Source organism: Ascidiella aspersa, chromosome 1 (genome assembly GCF_963924565.1).
Source record: "Ascidiella aspersa chromosome 1, kaAscAspe10.2, whole genome shotgun sequence".
Classification (NCBI taxonomy): domain Eukaryota; kingdom Metazoa; phylum Chordata; class Ascidiacea; order Phlebobranchia; family Ascidiidae; genus Ascidiella; species Ascidiella aspersa.
In genome coordinates this window covers 34,730,326-34,751,683 of record NC_139447.1, presented here as the reverse complement: position 1 = coordinate 34,751,683, position 21,358 = coordinate 34,730,326, and the positions used below count along the sequence as shown (strand labels likewise).

General features: G+C 36.6%; 1 protein-coding gene across 1 annotated transcript in view; it reads right to left on the bottom strand.

The window, feature by feature from the left end:
- LOC146170233 (MAM and LDL-receptor class A domain-containing protein 1-like) overlaps window positions 1-21,333 on the bottom strand; it is a 32,769-nt gene extending 11,436 nt beyond the window's left edge. Inside the window, exons 1-26 of the mRNA XM_083387958.1 lie at window positions 21,319-21,333; window positions 20,462-20,683; window positions 19,633-19,826; window positions 18,460-18,607; window positions 17,670-17,856; window positions 16,987-17,300; window positions 16,246-16,386; window positions 15,809-15,928; window positions 14,723-14,980; window positions 13,786-13,993; window positions 12,829-13,012; window positions 11,949-12,195; window positions 11,315-11,481; window positions 10,445-10,685; window positions 9,316-9,463; window positions 8,898-9,008; window positions 7,824-7,984; window positions 7,171-7,309; window positions 6,176-6,420; window positions 5,465-5,707; window positions 4,387-4,612; window positions 3,369-3,513; window positions 2,709-2,862; window positions 2,036-2,126; window positions 1,085-1,213; window positions 567-687 (exon numbers count right to left, since the gene is read on the bottom strand). Of these exons, the coding sequence (XP_083244084.1) occupies window positions 567-687; window positions 1,085-1,213; window positions 2,036-2,126; window positions 2,709-2,862; window positions 3,369-3,513; window positions 4,387-4,612; window positions 5,465-5,707; window positions 6,176-6,420; window positions 7,171-7,309; window positions 7,824-7,984; window positions 8,898-9,008; window positions 9,316-9,463; window positions 10,445-10,685; window positions 11,315-11,481; window positions 11,949-12,195; window positions 12,829-13,012; window positions 13,786-13,993; window positions 14,723-14,980; window positions 15,809-15,928; window positions 16,246-16,386; window positions 16,987-17,300; window positions 17,670-17,856; window positions 18,460-18,607; window positions 19,633-19,826; window positions 20,462-20,683; window positions 21,319-21,333 (4,559 nt within the window). The remainder of the gene's footprint in view (window positions 1-566; window positions 688-1,084; window positions 1,214-2,035; window positions 2,127-2,708; window positions 2,863-3,368; window positions 3,514-4,386; window positions 4,613-5,464; window positions 5,708-6,175; window positions 6,421-7,170; window positions 7,310-7,823; window positions 7,985-8,897; window positions 9,009-9,315; window positions 9,464-10,444; window positions 10,686-11,314; window positions 11,482-11,948; window positions 12,196-12,828; window positions 13,013-13,785; window positions 13,994-14,722; window positions 14,981-15,808; window positions 15,929-16,245; window positions 16,387-16,986; window positions 17,301-17,669; window positions 17,857-18,459; window positions 18,608-19,632; window positions 19,827-20,461; window positions 20,684-21,318) is intronic.
- Window positions 21,334-21,358: the final 25 nt, after the last annotated feature.

Below are 21,358 nucleotides of genomic sequence, written 5' to 3'. Positions count from 1 at the left end.
TGAACGAATGCAGAACTAAGGCAGATGACTTTAATTCTATACGATTCGATGTTAAGGTTGGTGAAGTTAGCAGACTGAGATAAGACACGATCGAGGGAATTATTTTAAGCACACTGCACTTTCAATGTCAATGTAACACTTGGCGGTGTTTGCTGAATCGAACAAAAGGTTAATATGACATTTCGATAGAATTTAACTATACCAACTGGTAATTATTTCCAAATTAAAAAAATCTTTGTAAAGTAATCTTATTGAAGATAACAGCATTTCGGTAATGAACCTAAAAAAGTGACAGGATTGTAGACCAGCGCCAAAAAATGGTTTGGTGAAAGATTTGAACATGCGCATTAGGCTATTAATTCTATGAAATTATAATTACTAAAAAAATTATTGTTCCCTAAGTGCTTTTCAAATTATTCGCACAGTTTACAATTTTCAATTTTGGCGAATAGTTTCGTTAATCTTCCAGCAAAATGGTATTCTAGACCAGCGCCAAAAATGGTCATGCGCATTGGCGCTGCAGACTGACAGTACAATTAGAATCGAAATTTTTTGATAACGCTTACCAGAAGTTGAAGCAGTGGTTGTTGTCGCTGACTGCTGGATGTTTCACGAATATCTCAGACACGATTCGAGCTTTTTCTCCTTGCACTCGTGGGCCTGATGTCTCGGTGTATATGTACTGTCCTGGAAGTCAGGAAAACAAGTTGCAGTTTTTAAAAAATACATTAACTTTTTAATCAGCATTTTGTGAAGTTATTGTGCTATTTTTAAATGTTTTTCTAATGTTTTCTTAGTTAGTTTTTTATTGTTTTCAACGACCATTGGGTGCGATTGGGACATTCAAAAAATGTATGTAAGACTGATGAAGGACTCATTCTTAGACGATGAAAAGGTCAAAGCAGAAATTTTATGATTAATATGTAGGCGTTTGTCAACTTTCAAGATAATTTTTACAGCTTTCTAAAATATATGCAACCAAAAAAAATATAAATACTAATATATAAGTATTTTTTTCTTAGTATATCGGTTAACATTTCTACACGATTTCGTGACTTTAAGTCCAACGAAAAAGCGGCCAAACCTTTTCCTGATTTGTCGGAGTCGGGGCCAGTGTTGCCAGTCGATGTATTCCCGCTCAACAACAACCAATCAAAATCGTCGTCGTTCGAATTCACCCAACCGCAGAGGTCGAAATTAAAGTCGCACGTTCCTAAATCGAATTTAATGTAAAAGAGTTTGGCTTTCTGTTCTTATCAGGCTGGTAGACCAATGTTGTTTCACAATATTATTCAAACATCGAGTTTGTTAAAACACATACTTCATTAACCTGCGCTTAGGTAGACTTTAAAATCGGAAAATAATTACTACTAAAATACTTGTGATTAAAGGAACTGTACTAAAATACTTTGTGATTTGTTTGGAGGTAGAAATAAGTTCGCATATAAATTTATGAGAAAGAGTATGAAAAAGTTTAACCAAAGGTATATTCACTTGGTTTTAAATTGCTAAAATTGCCTTAATCAAAATGATTATATTTTTAACATTGAGAGAAAAAATATTGACAAAATTAAAACTGTACCACGATAAAAATTTTCATAACTATATCAATGTATCACATCTATGTGAACTTATAAAGAGAACATTTGTCTCATTGTAATATAGTTTTTAAGTTCAAGGACTCGCAAAATATCCTGAAAGCAAAGTAAATGAATGAACCAAAATATAATAAAACGAATTCCAATAACAAAAATCAATAATGCAGCTTGATAATAAATAGCAAAGCCAAAAAGGTCGAGTAGATCGACATCATCTTGATTAACCGAAGATGATACACATTAACTAAAGATGATACAAGCTCGCTCGTATCGAAACGTCTTAATCAAGATGCTGTCGATCTACTCGACCTTTTTGGCTTTGCAATTTATTATAAAAAATTAATAAATTTTGCCAGAAATTGATAATGCACAATTATGTAAACCACGAGTTTATAAGTTAAAACTGCATTAGTTAAAATAAAAGTTGAACAGTTTACCTGGTAGTGGACAGGGTTGATCTCTTTGTTCAATGTCGTCTATTGAAATGTCTCCGGCCACGTTTGGACCTCGAACTCCTTCGAAGATTAACTGAACGAAAAAATAATTGGATTATTACATAAAAGAATTTTAAAGATGGGTGGAATACACTGATAATTAAATAAATGATTTGTTTTCACGGGATTGATTATTATAGTGGCAACCTGAGAGCAAGTTTAAAATCATTCTGTTCCTGTTTCCCCCCGTAGTGCATATTTATACATGTGTATTTTTAAAGTAAAATCCAATAATCATACCATTTAAGTTTTCCGAGAATAACTGCTGGATGTAGTATTTAGACGTGAAATTAATATCGACGCCTAAACAGAAGTAGGTGACATTCTGTGAATGTTTCAATTAAAATTCTTTATTGATGTTTTTAACATCAAATATTGGTTAAAATATTTATTATAAACGTTCACAAAATGTTACCTATACTTTTGTTTAGGCCTCGATATTCATTTTTGTTACCTGATAAGGAACAAACGATTCATATTGGACGGACGCTCTTCATTAAAATAATTATTAGGAACGTTCACAAAATTTTACTGTTTAGGCTTCGATATTCGTTTTTGTTCTTAGTCTACTTGTGTACATTTCAATCTTCAGTAATAAACAACTGTAATTGTTTACCTGATAGGGAACAAACGATTCATATTGGAAGGACGCCCTCCGCCAGATGTCGCCCAAGTTCCCGCTCAACGACCAATGAGGCTCGCTGCTCACTACGCCCTCTCGTGTCGACCACACGTTGAGTGTGCCGATCGCCTTCCCGTACATGTGGAACCTGGAATGGAACGCAATGGTTAGGTGGAATGATTTATGTTTCTATCTTTAACTCTCATTTCTATGGTATTTTATTAGTGCATTTCTCCTTTCATTGTTTTCTCCGTAATTGTCATTATGCGTTCTGCATCTTGTTTACATTCCCACCCTTACCTTATTTCAGTACACTATGTTTTTAACTAACAACAAGTATTACAAGTCTAGCCAAAGAAACAATGTCATCACTTATGAACAGTGACTTATGTGCACTTCAGTCACTGCAACAACTAGAAATGACTAGAAATGCAGCAGAATATCCTTTAGGATATTCAAAAAAGAAGAGTTAACATTTTTTTGACATAGAAGGATTAAACTAAATATATAAATGTAGTGACACTTTAATCTAAACCACCAACCTAAATGGCCTACATTTTTTAAGGTTAATAGACCCACTAAAGTTTTTAATTCAATGTAATTTACGATGTGACCCATTGCCATAAAACTGACACTTAATAGATTTCAACTAACCAAAAGACGACACATTTCCCGAGGGTTGCCGGATGTTGAACACTGATAAGTCTTGCTTCGGAACCTTCAACCAAACCACTGGAGCTCATTTCGGTGTACATGTAATAGCCGTTGCTGGTCTGGGTGGTGTGGTCAAAGTCAGGCCCTGAAACATAAAGGTCATGTATAAGGTAAGACTATGTGGATTATATTGGTAAGTAACAGTTTCAATTTTAAGTTTTTACATATTAAATTTTTTGTTTAAAATAAATTCTGGTCTGGGGCTATGTTTTTTCCCTAGTCCATTTTCTTTTTTCTTCGCGTGATTAGTTTTAGTAAATTTGGATAAAGTAATAAAATTAAAGTTGATGCTGTTTTTGCAGAGTAATGGCAAACATAAAGCCAACTTTAAAAACACGTAAGCTGAATGTAATTTGAACCGGAGATTTAGTATTATTAATTTAACTGAACAAATACCAACTGAACAAATATTTGTTTAATTATTTTGAAAGCCCATAAATGTTAGTTGAATTACTACATGGATTTTCTCTTTAAAAAATTTTCATGCTTTAATTTGCGGTATATAATTGCTTTAATTATATATCTTGGTGGGATAAGGATGCAAAAATTGACTTCGGACAATTTATAAGTCGTCCATCTTGTAAAACGAACTTGAACAATTAAATGTTTTGTAGGTTTATATCTTTGGAATATTTTTTTTATTATTGATAGCACGTTTAAGTCATAAAATATTTCGTTAGCAGAAACACAGTTCTAGTTGATTTTAGTTACACTATCTTATTTAAGACACTTAAACATCTCAAAGACAGTTAACAAATCAAAGACCGGCAAACCTTATAAATCTAGATATACCCGTCGTAGCTGTGTAACAGTTACGCCCGGTCGTAAATCCCGGTAGTTTTCAATTAAAACATCTCAATGTTCTTAAAACTCTTCAAATATTTCGGTTGTCGATCTTCAATTTTTAGTTTCTCTGTCTCGCAAAAGGGTACCAACCTGAGCTGGTGGTTTTACCAACCTGAGCTTGCAGTCGAAGTGTTGCCCTGGTGTCGCCTCCAGTTGAAGTCTGCAGTTGGATCGTGCTGGAAGCCACAAATGTTGCTTTCCTCAAAGTCGCACACAGCAGTGGTGGGACAGTTGCCTGCCAAGAAGCGGATGTCGTCGAGCGCGATGTCGCCCTTGTAACCGACGCCTCGCAAAGCCTCGAAGGTAACTGTCCAGTCGCCCAGACGAGAGATGTGAACCTGAGTGCACAAATACGACAAAAATGAGATAAAGGTGTGACGGTCGTATTTATACACGTAGTCGTACATCGTACAAAGCCCTTTGAACACCATCAATAAAGCTACATATATCATACTATATGAGGAGCCTTTAAAATGGTTCAACCGAAATTAGTCGATGCTTAGACGGCAGAAAGTCGAGAAAAACAATAATTCGAAGCTAATCGTAAGCTATATTTGTATAGCTTAGTCTTGCTTGCACAAACATCCTGGTTTAAATGACACATTTTGGTTGGTCCCTTAGAGGCCTCTTAATGTGAATGTAGCCAAATTTGATTATCTTTGTTTAACTCATTTTAATGTTTAAATAACTGCTAAGGAATTGCGAGATTACATTTTGAAAGTTGGTTGAAAATCGACCGATTCTAGAATAATATGCGTAATATGTTAAATGTTGTAAAATAAAAATGTTGTGAAATAACATTTGCGTATAACATGACTAGGTAAAGCTTTTGTGAAACAAAAACATCGCAGAATAAACTGAAAATTTGCCGTACGATAAATAACAAAATCACGCATTGTGAAAAACTGAAAATTCATCTTGAAAGATAGCAACTACCATATGTTAAAAATATTTGAAATCACCGAATTTAGCGATCAATAATGCAAGCAAGACAGGCTTGAAAACAACTAGCCTGCAGTGAGGTTCGAACTTACGACCTCGGTCATACCGGGACCGTCGCTCTACCAACTGAGCTACACAGGCTAAGAGAGGAGCGAGTTGATAAACAACCACATGGCAATGCTTGCTACATTCCGTTAGTTCAAGCAACTTCACATTGAGATATAGAAGGTATCTAAAAATACACCCACCTGGCCGTGTTTCCAGTACGGTCCCTGGCTCCCGGTTCGGGTCCATAACGGGGGTGTTTGCAGGTCCCTCTGGTTCACCCATAACTTAAGGGTGTTCACGTGGTCTCCGTACATGTGGTACCAGAAGCTCAGGCACATCCCCTGTTGGTTGGTTGAAGTCACCAAGGGACTGACAATGTGACCAGGGTCGTTGTTACTGTCGTTAACGTTGCTGTAGTCGACGTCCACGAAAACGTAGTAGCCCTGTTTGGCAACACGATGGAGAATTGGAAATAAACAGCTGTAATATTGCCCGATAAATCTGGGATGCGTACAATTTCGGGATATACTTTGAAGGATGGAGTTGCAACCTTAGGTTGGCCAGCTCGTATTTTGCATTTTCATACATAATATGTTAGATATTGATAATATGTGAGATATTGATAAATTTAAATTTGTTACGCGCTAGTTGGGTTTTGAATTCAACTTAAACAATATTTTTTTTTTGTCGGTATAGATTTTCATCGCGGCTTGTAAAAGGGACAGATCTTTTGCTTGTTTTAGTTTCGATACTAAAACGACTGTGTACCAATGCAGTTGGTCAGTGTCCCAATTAGCTAAACTTCATATACGACATCAATTTTATTCACACATACGACTCAATTTTATTCATCACTCAGTTTTGAAATCCAGACACCGAACAGACTTTTTTGTGATTGTTATAAGACTTACATCAGCGGTTAGAGTCGAGTGGTCCGTTTTAGGTCCGGTCAGTCCATTCGAGGTCGTGGCACCCTGCTGGCGTGTCCATTCCAGCGGAAGTCCAGCGGTGTTAGCCCATCCACACCAGCTCGCCTCAAAGTCGCAGTCCCACGGGGTGGGGGGTGGGGTAGGTGGGTCAATCGGGGGTGGGGTCGTGGGGTTTTGCTCAATACATGGGGTGTCGAAAACGTTGATGTCGTCCAGCGAAACGTCACCTGAAACAAAAGTGGATTAATCATTTTTTAAATCCGAAAACTCTTTGACCGTTTTATATCAATGTAATTTAACTTTTATATGGTTAGCAGACTTTGTAAACTGTTGGTACCAGTGTTATTATTATTATTATTCAGAAATAGCCGTTCCGGTTATTATTTTAGTTTTGTGTAGACGAGTTATATAAGTAGCCTACTTCGCGGTGAGTGAATACGAACGCTTGTACATAAAATGTATAACAAAAACAAAAAAATATAAAACAAAACACGCTACACGATAACCCTACAGAATAGCGCGACTTGTATAGGTCTTAGAACGTTCGAGAACAAATATATTTACCAGAGGAGCTATTTTGGATTAATAAACTAGAATGTTAGAATAATCTTAGTACCGGGTATGTGTTTCACAACAGAATGTTGCCCACCAACAGAACACATATTCCCAACAATAAAAGTTCTAATATCTTTTAAAAGGTTTTGTTAAATGTTAGATTACGTTTAAATCTTTTACGTTATATTTCCATCAAAATATTAAGGAAGACTAAGAGATATAAATAGAGTGTCAAACGATTTTAAACGAGTGAATTAAATTAGGTGTCTATTTTTAAGTATTAACAGTTTATTTAGTTATACTTTGTTATGGTACTGTCTTATTTGCTTATTTATTCTTTGTTTACTCCAGCATAATTTTGGATGGATATACAATTTTCTAACAATGCTTAGAGCAAATTCATTTAAACCAGGTTCGTTTACCTGCCCAACCGGTGCCCTTTACTGCTTCCAAGAGGATAAAAAACCTGGATGACGCGGTAACGTTTACAACGCCTGGAGCCCAGTAATCCCCTTGATCACCAGAGCGTGACCAGATCGGGTCACCAATCACAAGGGTGCCCTGGGAAAAAATGTATTAACATTCTTGGCGTGTTGGTTATGTTGTGCATTTGTTTAGCGGTAGTAGTGTCCTATGTAATGTCAACATGACACAGAAAAAAAAAAAAAAAAAAAAAAGGTTTAATCTGTAACAATGTTAGGTAAAATAAAAGACTGGAAAAAGCATTAGGTGAGAAGTGTTGCTCTAGCTCACAGAAAGAGTCATACTGCTATTTGAATCAAAAACAGTTTAATATTGTTTCTCAGTTTAATATTGTTTTTTTCTGGTTTGGTTTAAAGCAGGCACCTCTATCAAATAGTACCAATTGACAAAAGATTTGGCACAATTTTTTCGCATTGAATATTGCATTAGTCCTATGAGGTATAGGTAAAACAGCAAATTACTGAAAGGGGCATTATAGCATTATTTATCAAAGACGTACAATTTCGACACTCCATATACCTAACTTATCAAAACGTAATTTGTCACTGCAAAGGATCCGTGTGTTTCAGGAAAAAAAAGAACTCAAAATTACCTGTTGGTCAAGGGCGACGTAGATGTTGAGTTCGCCGATATTTGGCCCGAACATGTGATACCAGAAGGTGAGGCACTTGCCACCGGAGGCGCTGTTGGTGGTGGATTCATAGGAGGCGCTAGTGAGCCAGGCGGTGTGGCCGGTCGATTGGGAACTGGTTTCTAAAGTACAGAATATAATAGTAATGGTCATCAGATTGGAGCTGATACCCGATGCCAAGCGCCAGTATAAAGACTCGTCCGATACTAGGGTGGTAAAATTAAAATATAGGAATTAAATAAAGATTTGTTTTCTAGCGCAGTAGCTTTTACCTTGGTAGTATATTTACTAAAAACAGTAGGTTTAACCGTAGGTTGGTGTTAAACACGTATACCGTATAGGTGTGTAACTGTGTCTCTTTCATAGGATAAAACTATATAGAATTTATTTATTTCATCCATATAAATTTAAACTGTTTAGATTTGAACACTTTTCATTCAAGATTCATTACAATTAAGGAACTGACGATGCCAGTTTAGGCGAAATATATATTCCTCTTTAAAAAACCGTCTGATCCTGATTTTACTCTGGTTTTTAAACTTTGAGTTTTATTGTTTAGAAAAAAAATTACACTCAACAGTGTATGTCTACTGTTTTGAACGTTTAGGACTCAGGCCGCCAATTATGCAAAATGTTTTGAAGCATATCTTTTTTGAAATCCTTTCACTGTTTAGTACTTAAACATTCCAAAAATAAACACGTCACACAATTTTGTGAAAACAATTTAAAGACAAAGAAAAATTGTAATTTTAAAAGACCTTAAATTGGATCGCTCGACAATATTTGACTGTAATCGGAAGCAAAACAGTATAAATCCCACGGTCGGCACAATTAAAACACATTTAAACACATAACTTAAGCTGGACTTAGAATAAACTCAAACACTATTCAAAAAAAAAACATTTTGCAGACTTATATGCGAATCAATTCAAAAACATTCAAAGACGTTTCAAAGTCTTCATAGCAACCCTGTATACGTTTAAAGTTAAACGTTTGATGAAATAAGTTGTTGAATAGAAAACTTAATCCACTGACCGATAAATATGTAGTGTCCAGTGCTTGAGCCTGTTGTGTGGTCAACCAACGGTCCAGTTGTAATGCTTGGCGTAGAGCCTGCTGTTCTCGACCAATCAAAGTCGTCCACACCTAAACGAGATTGTTGCGTCACAGTCGCACGTTAGACGTATATGACGTAATTTTGTGACGTTATCCCTGAAATTTTTCATGAGTTCCACTAAGCAGAATTCTTTTTCTTTCACACCTAAAGAAATTTTTTTTCTTTCACACCTGACTCAAGTATAACCTGCAGGTTTGTGGATGTTAAAGTATATACCTGCAAGTTTGTATGTGTTAAAGTGTATTACTTCAGGGAAAAACAAAGACTTATTTAAAATTTGCAATATCATGCAGGTATATAGGCGATATGCAGGTATATAGGCGATAAGTGTGATACCTGCTGAAGTCTGTACGTTGACCCAGCTACAGAAGTTTCTCTCAAAGTCGCAATATCCCGGCGGGGCGCAATCTCCGGCCAACGTTTGTAGATCGTCGATTGCTATATCGCCGTCGTAACTTGTTCCAATCACACCTTCCACTATTATCTGTGGGAGAAGAAACATACCTTTCGTTTTGAACTTAGTCACCGATATACATCTCTATCACTAGTGCGGAGTCGTACTCGCGACTCGACGGTGTCGGTTTGTTTTGCTGGTGTCGGACTCGTGTACGACTACATAAAACTACCTGAGTCCCGAGTCCGACGTGCGCATACGCATTGCCAATTTTCGAAACTGATATGGCAGCAAACTGTAAGTTGTAAAGGTGTTATAGCAAATGGTGGAATATGTTCCAACCGTATATTGTGACTGCATGGTTAGCTTATATGACACTTCTATGAGTGGATTGCTTAATATCCACGTTATTTCAGCTACGTAAATGGGTGAAATACTGGCCGAAATCGCCCATTTAGCCGGAGTCGGACTCGGAAGTCAGACTTTGGTTGTTTTTAAACCGACTTCGAAAGCATTACGAAGACGTGTCTAAAATTTATTAAATTCGAAACTAATGACGCTATCTACTGTCTTGTTTCTTCCTTGTTCCCTTAAGCTTACAAGAAGTATGGTGAAGATAATTGGTCCGCCAAATCTTTGCGGTATGCTTTTGCTTAGTATTTGTGTCCCCGTAACAAAAAGGTTGACAAACACTGCTATACATCAGAGTCCCGGTTACATCAATATAAACTGTAAATAAGTTTTAAATTACGCGGAAAAGCAGATTTTATGTTTTGCATGCGCACGACTTTTGTCAATTGTCAAATATGTATCACTCTTATACACAAAGAAAGAGTTATTTGCAAAAAAAATCTGTAAGTTAAAGATAAGTCAACTTTAATTGCTCTACACAGGTGTTCTAACGTTGGATAATCGACCCCCAAAAGGGGTAATTTTACTTTAAAGATGTAATTTGACAATGATATAATGCCATCTCTAAAAACCAAAACGTTAAGAAACCCTGCAACACTACTTCTCTTCAAGCCAGTGCCAAAACCCAACTCTTCCAACCACAAACAACGTGACGTTTACCTGAAAATCGTCGTTCAGTTGTGAAGCGGTGACGTGGCCGTATCGCCAAATGTCGCCCTGGTTGCCAGCCTCATTCCAAACCAGCATGGCTGGGGTTAGTGGCTGGCTTACAGGCTTCACGTAGACGTTGAGCGCGCCGATCGAGGCCCCGTACATGTGGTAGAAGAAGACGAAGCAATTGCGGCTTCCCGACGGGTAAGGGGCGCTGATAAGACGAGCCTTGTCCTGTGGGATTCGAGGGCTGTGGAAAGAAAAAGGAAAATGAGTTTTTTTGTTGTTTGTTGAAATGTTGGACTGCAACCGAGCTACCGTACTGAAAAAAGTATGTGCTGCTGGAAAAGATGGTCGTTAGACTTTTCTGCAGTGTTGTAAACAAGTCATTTGTGAAATAAATTAAGTCCAAGTCAGGTCTGTTCAACAAGTAACAACTCAAGTCTCAACGAAGCTACTGGAATTAATTATAAAGTGTTGTCGGATAAAATAGCCTTTAGAGTTTACTGCTTGATCAAAGTCAGTCATTTATAAGTTCTGTAATGTAGCTTGAAAATGAATATCAAACCTAGAAAGGTCGAGTAAATCGACCTCATCTTCATAAAGTCGTTTGGATACCTATTTGTATTATCGAACATGAACTGATAATGATACAAGTAGGTAATCAATTTGGTATAGTAAATAGTAAAGGTTGGCAAAATCATTCGGATAAAACTGTTTTTTTATTAGTAAAACACCTTTTCCGGTTGCAAATCGAAAAAATCCTTAATTATGAATAATAACCAGAAAAATGAAAATATATAGGTAAAGGTACACAATTACCGAAAGTATACTGTATACTTGTGCTGCCGGATAAGCCTTTGATTACAAAAGCCTTACCTTGACGACTCAAGATGCAGATATCGTCCGAGTTGTGAGCCGTAGGTGTGATCCAACGATGGTCCTGTTCCCACTGACGAGGTTCCGTTGTTTCCAAAGTCCCAGTCGAACTCGTCGTCAGTTAATTGACTCCACTGGCACAAGCCAGCCTCGAAGTTGCATGTTCCCTGTTGAAAAAGGTGATTTTAAAGTTTAACGTCCGTACATGAAGTAATATGGATTTAAATTTCTATTGATTTAAATTTTCCACTTTTAAATTTAAATTTTTCACTTTTCCACAAACGGTTGCAACAGCACTGAAACTGAAACATGCTTCTGAATGTTTATTGTGTTTCAATACAATTTGCAGGTAGGGCTTAACTTTGAATTAAACGGATTTTATGTAGTTTCTAGCTATATTTATTTAACTTTTATTTGGCAAAAAAATATCCGCCGAAATATCGGTCAAAATTTACCAATGCCGATATATCGGCCAACATTATGGCTAAACCGATATATCGATCTGTATCTAATTAAGGCCTAAAATTCACAACATAAAGTTCAGTACTCGGTAATAAAATTGGAAAGTAAAAAAACGCAAAATTGCGTCGAAAACCAGTCAAACGTCATTTTTGTTACTCTTAACAACACTCACATCGGCAGGGCAGGGTCCAAAGTCCAACATCAGATCATCGACGGCTATATCTCCAGTAAAGGACGAGCCGACGAGGCCTTCGAGCCAGAGACGAATGGGCGAGGGTGAAGCAATAGTGTAGGACGCCTTGAGCCAATCGTTGGACTGCGAGCCCTTGAGTGACCAGACCTTGATTACCTCGCCATGTGCGGACTCCATGTACATGTTGAGGGTGTCCACAGAGGCGCCGAACATGTGGTAGTAAAAGCTGAAAGCGGTCGGAGTCAAGTTAAGGTGACAGTTAAGGCAACAGGGTTAGGTCTTCTCCTTTTATCGATCAGACTAAGTTGATTATAAAAAGTGTATTCCATTTTTTAGTCCGTCTGTGATAACAGCCGTATTGGTCTTGTTAAAATGTTCAATAGGCGATACGCAGACGAAAATTCTAAAATTCAGGTTGCACCGGGGAAATGGTGTATTTCTGTAAAACATGTATAAACCTGACGAGATAGTGCAGATAAAAGTTTTACAGAAGCATCGAATTTTTTGGTCAGATCTTGTTTCATGATAAACCTATAAAACTGAAATACATAAAGCCCTGTCAACAAATTGTACAATTTTTTTTTTAATAAATTAGTAAATCTAAATACGACCTGTCAAAGGTGACACCTGTATGTTTCGTGTATTTAACATTTAATTCGTTTGTCTGTTAATTAATATTAAAAGCCAATTAACCCCAACGGTCACAATTGATATAAAATCATTTGAACATTTATAATCTATGCTTTTCAACAAACTAACACACCAAACAACTAAGACATAATCTTTAAATTATTGTTTCAATAACGTTCGTTACGAGTACGGCCAATTCATTAAAGTTTCTAAAACGTCCGCCACCAACCTTATGCATCCTTGTTCAGCCATAGGTGGGATCCAAGGAGACAGCAAAATAGCTCTGTCGCCTGGTATTTGTGGTGACGAGGTTTCGATGTAGATGTAGTATCCATTACCGGTTGTGTGGTCACTTTCAGGTCCTGTGCTTACACTGGAAGTCGTGCCCTTTCGTCGCGACCAGTCAAACTCGTCTGAAATCACAAATCTAATCGTTTGAGCACGACATTGAAGGTTAGGTTAGATTAGTGGCTTTCAACCGGGGTTCTGCGGCACCCTGGGGTGCGACTTGCAATCAAGGATGCCGAGAGGTATTTCATATAGTGTTGTAAACAAGTCATTTGTAAAACAACGTAAATCAGTCATTTTATAAAATCATTTTGAATAAATAACAAGTCAAATCCCAGTCAAGTCATTATTAGAGCAAGTTAATTTCAAGTTAATTCCTTGTCATAAACGGTAGAAGTTAAACGTTAAAATGTTAAAATTGGTAAATTCGTTCGATTATGAGCAGTATCTAAAGTTAAAAATATCACAACACGAATACTAGCAAGCGAATTATTAAAAATGTGGACAGTTTGAAAAATAACCCAATTTTATAATAAAAATACTTAAAAAACTACGAAGCCTAAGTCATTTTGTCCAAAAGACTTAATGCAAGTCATTTTTTGTTTGGAAACACTGAGTTAGATTTAACGTCTTACAACTATGCAAATAAACCATGAAGATAAAAGGTTGGTTGTAATTTATTAAGAAAAGGTCTGTTGTAATTTATCAGACGAAAAACGTTTTTTATTTCCTGTTCGCAATATAAGTGTCTAATAACCTCGGCTCTATATAAATGCTCCATATACTTCGGTAGGAATACTTGTTTGTCGTTAAGATTTATTTATTTTGTCGTTTTTCAAATTTATAGTCCACGGCAAGCACGTTAGGAAACAAAGGAAATTAATCAACATGACGTCACCTTGCGTCGAATCGACCCAGTTGCACAGCGACTGATCGAAGTCACACGAAGCCAGGCTGAGGTCGGTGAAGGGGTCAGCTTCGGGGGGTTGCAGCTGGCAAGCTTGTGACTTGAACTGAACATCGTCGATCGCGATGTCGCCACTGGATGTCGCACCGCGCACTGCCTCGATTATGACGTAATACTCGATCACGCTCGCAATGGGAACCTTGAGAATTTTGTGTTGTTTTTATGTTAAACGATTTTTAGATTTGATGTTATGACAATATAAAAGTCTATACTGAAGTAGGTATCAATTTGAACGATTTGAATAACTCTTTATTCTTTTTCAACATCATGTTGAAGTGTTAAAAATGAATAAAGAGTTATTCGAAATGTTGAATGATACCTACTTCTGAATGGGCTTTCATATTCTTATTACGTCTTATTACCACCTCCAACCGTTATGCTTCAAAGATTTGATATTATTTTGGGAATAGTTTTAAAATCACTATAACAATATGGAAAAAACAGTTCAAGAAAGGTATAAAAGTAATTCTGGGCAACATGAAAATTAGAAAATACGCAGGAATTTTGCCAATTAAATGGTTTGTTTATCAAATACTAGCAATATTAGCCAGGTCGAAGAATCTAAAATAACATATTTAACATATAAGTAAAATTTCTCCTAAAATACTTTTAATAAGTTGCTTAATTCTTTGTAAATGCGAAACACACTTCAAAATTAATGTCTACAGAAAACACTCATTCGAACAAAGATAAAAAAGAACATCACTATATCTTATTTAGCAAATATACGCTTTGTCTTGAGAAAGGCTATTGTGGAAATCAGTTGGCCTTATTTTTGTTGATAAAATATTTGGTAAATTCTAACTAAAATAAAAATATTTGGTAAATTATAGCTAAAAACTTACAATAAATAGCCGCTCTCACTGACCTGTGCGTTCAACCATGCATTTCCCTGGTCTCCGCTCAGCGACCAGACCATATATTCTTGGACGTCGTCGTTCACGTTGTGGGTACCGGGGATTCCTTGGTTCACGTAGACCCTCAGGTCCCCGATGCCATCACCCATCATGTGGTACCAGAACTGGAAGCAGTTAACCCCGTCGGTCGGAACCATCCGCGGTGAATTGAGACGAGCGATCTGGCCGACTATCACTGGTGGCGAGGCGTCGATGAAGAAGTAGTGACCCTAAAGAAACGTTTTGGTTGATTTGATTGATTTGGTTGAAGGTTTTGGGTGATTTTGGATGATTTTAATTGATTTCGTTAAGCGTTTTTGCGTAGTGTTGTTAAATATGGTTAAGTTTTTGGCTATTTTTTTTTTTTTGGTTGACTGTTTTGGTTGGTTTTACTTGATTTGGTTGGGCGTTTTGGTTGGTTTTACTTGATTTGGTTGAGCGTTTTCGGTATTTTTTGTATTGATGTGGTTTAGCGTTTTGAATGGTTTAGGTTGTTTTTGTTGAACGTTTTGACTGGTTTTGGTTGTTTTTGTTGAACGTTTTGGCTGGTTTTGGTTGATTTTTAACGTTTTGGCTGATTTTGGTTGATTTTGTTTAACGTTTTGGCTGATTTTGGTTGATTTGGTTTAGAGTTTTGGGTGGTTTCGTTTGTTTTTAGTTAATCTTGTTTCAGTCTTATCGCTTATTGAAAACAGTTCAGCGCGTTTTTTTAAATCCGTGCAGGAAGTAGTGACTAACGGCCTTGTATATTAATTAGGTTTGTTTTGCTGTTTTTGTTTGACTTCCTTTAACTTTCTTGCAGGTGTTTGGTATATAGGTTAATATAATTTTTTATAATACATTATCCATCAGATACATGTCAACATGTTTAAAATTGACCTTTCGTCGGGTAACGCCCGTAAACATTCGAATAGTTGATTTAGTAGAAATTTAAGTCGATTGTGTCTAACTTGATCGAATAATTTCTTTCTTGCATATTTATTAGAATTTTTTAATATTTTACTTTAACTTTTTTATGTTTAGATTTGCCACAACAGATACCACACGGGGCCACTTACATTTGACGTCCCAAGAGTGTGATCTGTAGCTGGTCCGGTTCCACTAGTCACCGTTGACCCCTGTCCTTCCGTCCAATCAAAATCGTCCACGTCACGGTCATTTTCATAAGTGCACATTCCCTGAGGATAGAGTCGGTTTAGGAATTTTATAAAAAAATCCATGGAGTCGATTGGAGATAAATTTGCAGTTAAGTATCAAACTTTTTGTTAACAAAGTAGTCATTACTGTGTATTTCAGCGCTATTGAAAAAATTGATTTAATTAGTCTTCAGGCGTTCACTTGTATATGTTTTTAATTATTTTTTACATGAAATAAACGAGAAAACTGCCACGTCACTTTTCCCTTAAAAACTATTAAGCGAAACAAAATTCCGATTCTGTATATATTTCTGTACAAACATCCATTTACAAGCGTTAACCTTGAGAGTTTAACTCACCTGCTCGAAATCGCAGTTTCCAAATGGTTTGCACTCCCCGGGCAGGATAGTGACGTCATCAATAGCCATGTCGCTCGCCCATCCGTTGCCCAACACACCCTCGAAGGTCAGCTGGTAGGTTCCTTGGTTAATGATGCTTACCTAAAAGAGAAAATGGGTGAAGAACATCTCGTTAGTACAATATGCCTTGCAGCAACAATATCAAACCGGATTTTTACGTGGGCTTTTCCTAATTTTAAACGTTATTCATTCTAGCATATTTTAACCGTATTTTACCTAGACTATCCATGTGTCCCAAGATTATACATTCAAGTACGTTTTAACCGGAATTTTACCGGGTTATTTCTAAGTCGCAAAGTGACTCAGTCAACAACGTTTTAAACCGGATTGTTACCTGGGCTATTCATAAGTCCAATAGTTATACATTGGAACACTTTCTAAGCGGATTGTTACCTGGTCTGTTCCTAAGGCCAAAAGCTACTCATTCATGAAAGTTTTATTCTGATTTTTAGCTGGGTTTATCCTAAGTCCAAAAGTGACCCAGTTAACCATTTAAACCGTAGTTTTACCTGGAATTTTTCTAAGTACAAAAATTGCTCATTTAAGCACATTTAAAGCGGATTTTTACCTGTGCTAGTCATAAGTCCAAGAGTTTCTCACTACAGCACATTTTAAGCGAAATGTTACCTGGACTATTCCTAAGTCTAAAAGGTAATTAAACCACAGTCTTATCTTTTTTACCTGGGATATTCTCCACTGGTTTCCCTTGTTTCCTGCCTGGCTCCAGATCGGCTGGCCGGGCGGCTGACCCTCCAAGGAGTCACCGTCTGTCTTGTACACGTTCAGTGTGCCCATGTTGGCTCCGTACATGTGGTAGAAGAAGGTCAAGCATTCGTAGCCGCTGCCCACAGAGTCGAAGTGAGTGTAGGGCGGGCTCGTGATGCGTGTGACCTCTCCTGGAGACTGTGGGCTCGAGCCCTCGGTGTACATGTACCGACCGTACACTGTACCGTACGTGTGGTCGTAGGTTGGACCGGTATTCGACGAAGTGGTTCCTGAAGAAAGAGCAGTCTCTTTTTTAATGTTTTTCTGGTTTAAGATCTTTTTTTTTTTTTTTTCTTTTTTTTTAAGTAAATTTATATGATTTTAAATACCGAAAGTCGGAGCTATTGGCATGCTTATATAATTAAAAACAATACTATTAAAATACTTAAAAAAATGCAGTAACTTGTCGAGATAGGTATTTCTGATTGATATTAAAGGCTTTTAGTTTATGTTAGGCAATCTAACGTTTTGTAGTTACTTTTAGTAATTTACCTAGTATTTTTGATGTTTTACCTATACGCCTTTGGTTTTTCCTACTAATAGAGTAATGTGCTCTTCTACGAACCTACCAATAAGGAACTTGGTGTAATAAAGCCTACCTCCTGTCGTCTGTATCCAGTTAAAGTCGTCAGTTAGATCCTGATCATAGCGACACGCCAGGTCGTCTTCAAAAGAACAGAAGAGCCCAGCTGGACCGGGAGGTGCACACAAGCCGAGCTCAAGGCGAATGTCGTCAATCGCGATGTCGCTCGCCCATCCGTTACCGATCGTAGCGTTGAAGGCAATCTGAACAAGTGGCCAACATGAGTGATTTTTGTTCAGTCGAAAATTGATGTCGATCTTTCTTTATAATATTCGTATGAAAATGTGATATTATGCCACCGTGTACTCCAATTCGAGTATTGAAACGTTACTATAAAGATATATATATTTTTTTTTACTGAGAGTCTGAGACCACGGAGAAACTGAGATTTTTCCCATAATTGAGATTTACAATTTGGCGGTAAACATCATCAGTTAAAAAGTTTCCTAAATAGCAATAAATTAGGTTTTATTTTTGAAAATAAGGTCAACTTGTAATTAAAAAAAATTCTAGGACTCAAAAAAGAATAAAATCAATATATATATTTAACTTGCAATATAATCAATTTAGTTTTGCTTTACGTACACTATTTTTCATTTTAACAACGCAACGACGAATCGTATTATTACCAGATGTTCATGAATATTTTTTTAAATATTTGTTTAATGTAAAACCAAAATGATATGTCAAAATCGGGGTTTGTCTAAGCTTTAATTTGTAGATACCTTCTCCATAAAAGCACGATATACACAAAAAACACAAGATAGATAACAACATTAACATAAAACAAGCAAGAATCAAGGCACCTTGAAGTTTGAGTCGCTAATAACGTCGATAGTGGCCGGCACCCAGGCGTTGTACAGTTGGGTTTGTTGTTTCCACATTTCGTAGCTACTTCCACCTTTGACTAGGCTCACCGCAAGACTGCCGATGTTGGCCCCGTACATGTGGTACCTGGAAAATAGAAGAGAATGTTAACTTAACTAATACTTGTGTTAAAATTGTTTATTTTACTAGTAAAAAAAAGTTATACTTTAATTTTCTGAAACACAAACAACCTTTAAACGTGAACGACAATTTACATGAAAATGGATCCACAGTGTTCCTAAATCACGCAGATCACATATTTTTTCATCTTACTGTTGCTTATCGACTGGGACCTTTCCTGAAATGATTTGTAGAGATTTATTGATCTAACTGCGATAATCGGTTTAGGATTAACAAAATTTTGAATGTGAAAATTAACTGCTTTTTTTGGACAGCCGAGATGTCACACCTGGGGCGACGCGACGAATTTTACTTCAACTGCTTTTTGTGTTTGTGAATCTGTCCTTAATAATTGGTTGGCGCAATCCTAAAGAATGAATAACAAGCCTAACATGCGTTCATTTTGATAGCTATGAAGACAAAGGAAAAATACACCAAAATTGAAGACCGTTACTCAGACAAACTAGAACTGTAACTCAGACGAATCAAAACTGGTACTCAGACAAACCAAAAGTGTTACTCAGCCTGCCAAAAATGTTACTCAGCAACCAAAATTGTTAATCAGACTAACCAAAAGTGTGTTACACAGACTAACCAAAACTTATATTTATCCTAACCAAAACTGCTATTCAGACTAACCAAAACTGCTATTCAGACTAACTAAAACTGTTACTCAGACTAACCAAAAGTGTTACTCACCCTACCTAAAATGTTACTCAGCAACCAAAATTGTTAATCATACTAACCAAAAGTGTGTTACACAAACTAACCAAAACTGTTACACAGACTAACCAAAACTGCTATTCAGACTAACCAAAACTGCTATTCAGACTAACCAAAACTATTACTCAGACTAACCAAAACTGTTACTCAGACTAACCAAAACTGTTACTCAGACTAACCAAAACTGATATTCAGACGAACCAAAACTGTTAGTCAGACTAACCAAAATAATACACAGACCAACCAATTCTTTAAAATTCGTGACTCACCAGAAATGCAGGCAGGATCCTCTAGTAGACAACGCCTCCCCGCTTGTCATGACGGCGTAGTTTCCAGGCAGGTTTGGAGTGGACCCCTCTATGAAAACGTAATAGCCAGTTCCGGTGGTGTGGTCCGAACTGGGACCGGTGTTACTCGAAGGGGTTGACCCGGATTTGCGTATAAAGTCGATCGGGTTGCCAGGCTAAAAACAAATATGTGATTATTGTCGGGTTGATTAAGTCGAAATGAATTTGGAAAATACGACTGCAAAGGATTTCCAAGGATTGGTCTGTAGGACGAAAATATAGCAACGGTTCGAAGTTAACTTTAAAACATACCATCGACGAGTTCTTGCGTAGTATTTTTTAAACTTGAATTTTTACAATGAGTTTGTGTTTGGCAAAACAAGTTCTTTAATTTAGATTAAAATTTTATCAAACGAAATTATTTTTGAACAATATATTCTGAGATTGTTAGGGCTATTTGGGAATTTTGATGGGTAAAGTAAATTAAAATATAAGTAATTGCAAATCTGCCAATAACTTTACTTTTCGCAAGTGATAAATAATTTATATTTACAGTAACTGTGTTATTTTTGTTTAAGTTATTTGTTATAATAACAAGAAAATCCGACTAGTCGTAAAGATTCGTTACGCTTTGAAAAAATAGAGAAAGATCGCTTTAATCATGTGGCGTTTTAGAAAAAATTAGAAAAAATAACGTGTTAGGGTATATTTCATATTACTCCTTGTTAGGGTCGTATATTTCATTTTTGATAATAAATCGACAAGAGTATTAAAGTATATTATTAGAACCCTTTCTGCCCACATTTCTCACCTCGAGAACATAATTGCACAGATCGGAATCGAAATCGCAGTTCACAGGGCCAGGGGGAATAGGTGCGTTGGTCGGGGCAACTGTCGTAGTTCCAGGGGTCGTGGGTCCGGTTCCCGGGTCCGCCTCTGTGGGGCGCAAAGAGCAGTCGAACTGCAGGAACTCAATGTCGTCGATTGCAACGCTACCCTCGTTTCCAGCCGAAAGTGTGGTCTCGAAAACCACCTGAGAGGAACATTTGTTAAATTGTCTATTTAAGACAACGTTGGTTTATCCAAATAAATTTGAGCATTTGTTTGCCAAATAATACAGTTAATACATGATATATGTGATATTCTACATAGTCCTATAATATTCTACAAATAATACGTTTAAAATAATAAACCACCTAAAGAGAAACATTTATGTTTGAAGACAGTTTTTCGAAAGTTCAGCCGAAAATACGTTTGATTTTAAAACACCTTCTTTTTGAAAACTTTGGCATCCAATGTATAATTACTCTTTTATAGCGGAATTAATTGTCTTTTAAGAAACGTTGGTTCATCAAAAAACATTTGGGCAATTTTTGCTGAATATTACATTTTAAATACGCAGCAGTTGATTTAGTAAAAATAAAGTATTTGATTGTTTTGTTATCTTATACTGGTAACATCTTTGCTTAAAATAACTTCCTAGGTGAAAAATACTTTTTAATGAATCTAGGCCATAGATAATATCTCTTTTAAAATCAGTAAGGAAATTCGAGCTCTGACTAAAAAGGTGTTTTTTGATCAGATCATTCACGCACAACTAAGAACAGCAATTGTTTTACTTAGCCAAGCTATACCACAAATGTACTACGAACGTTGTACAAAGCTTACAGTGTGCACATCCATATTGTTAATCTCCCAAAACTTGGAC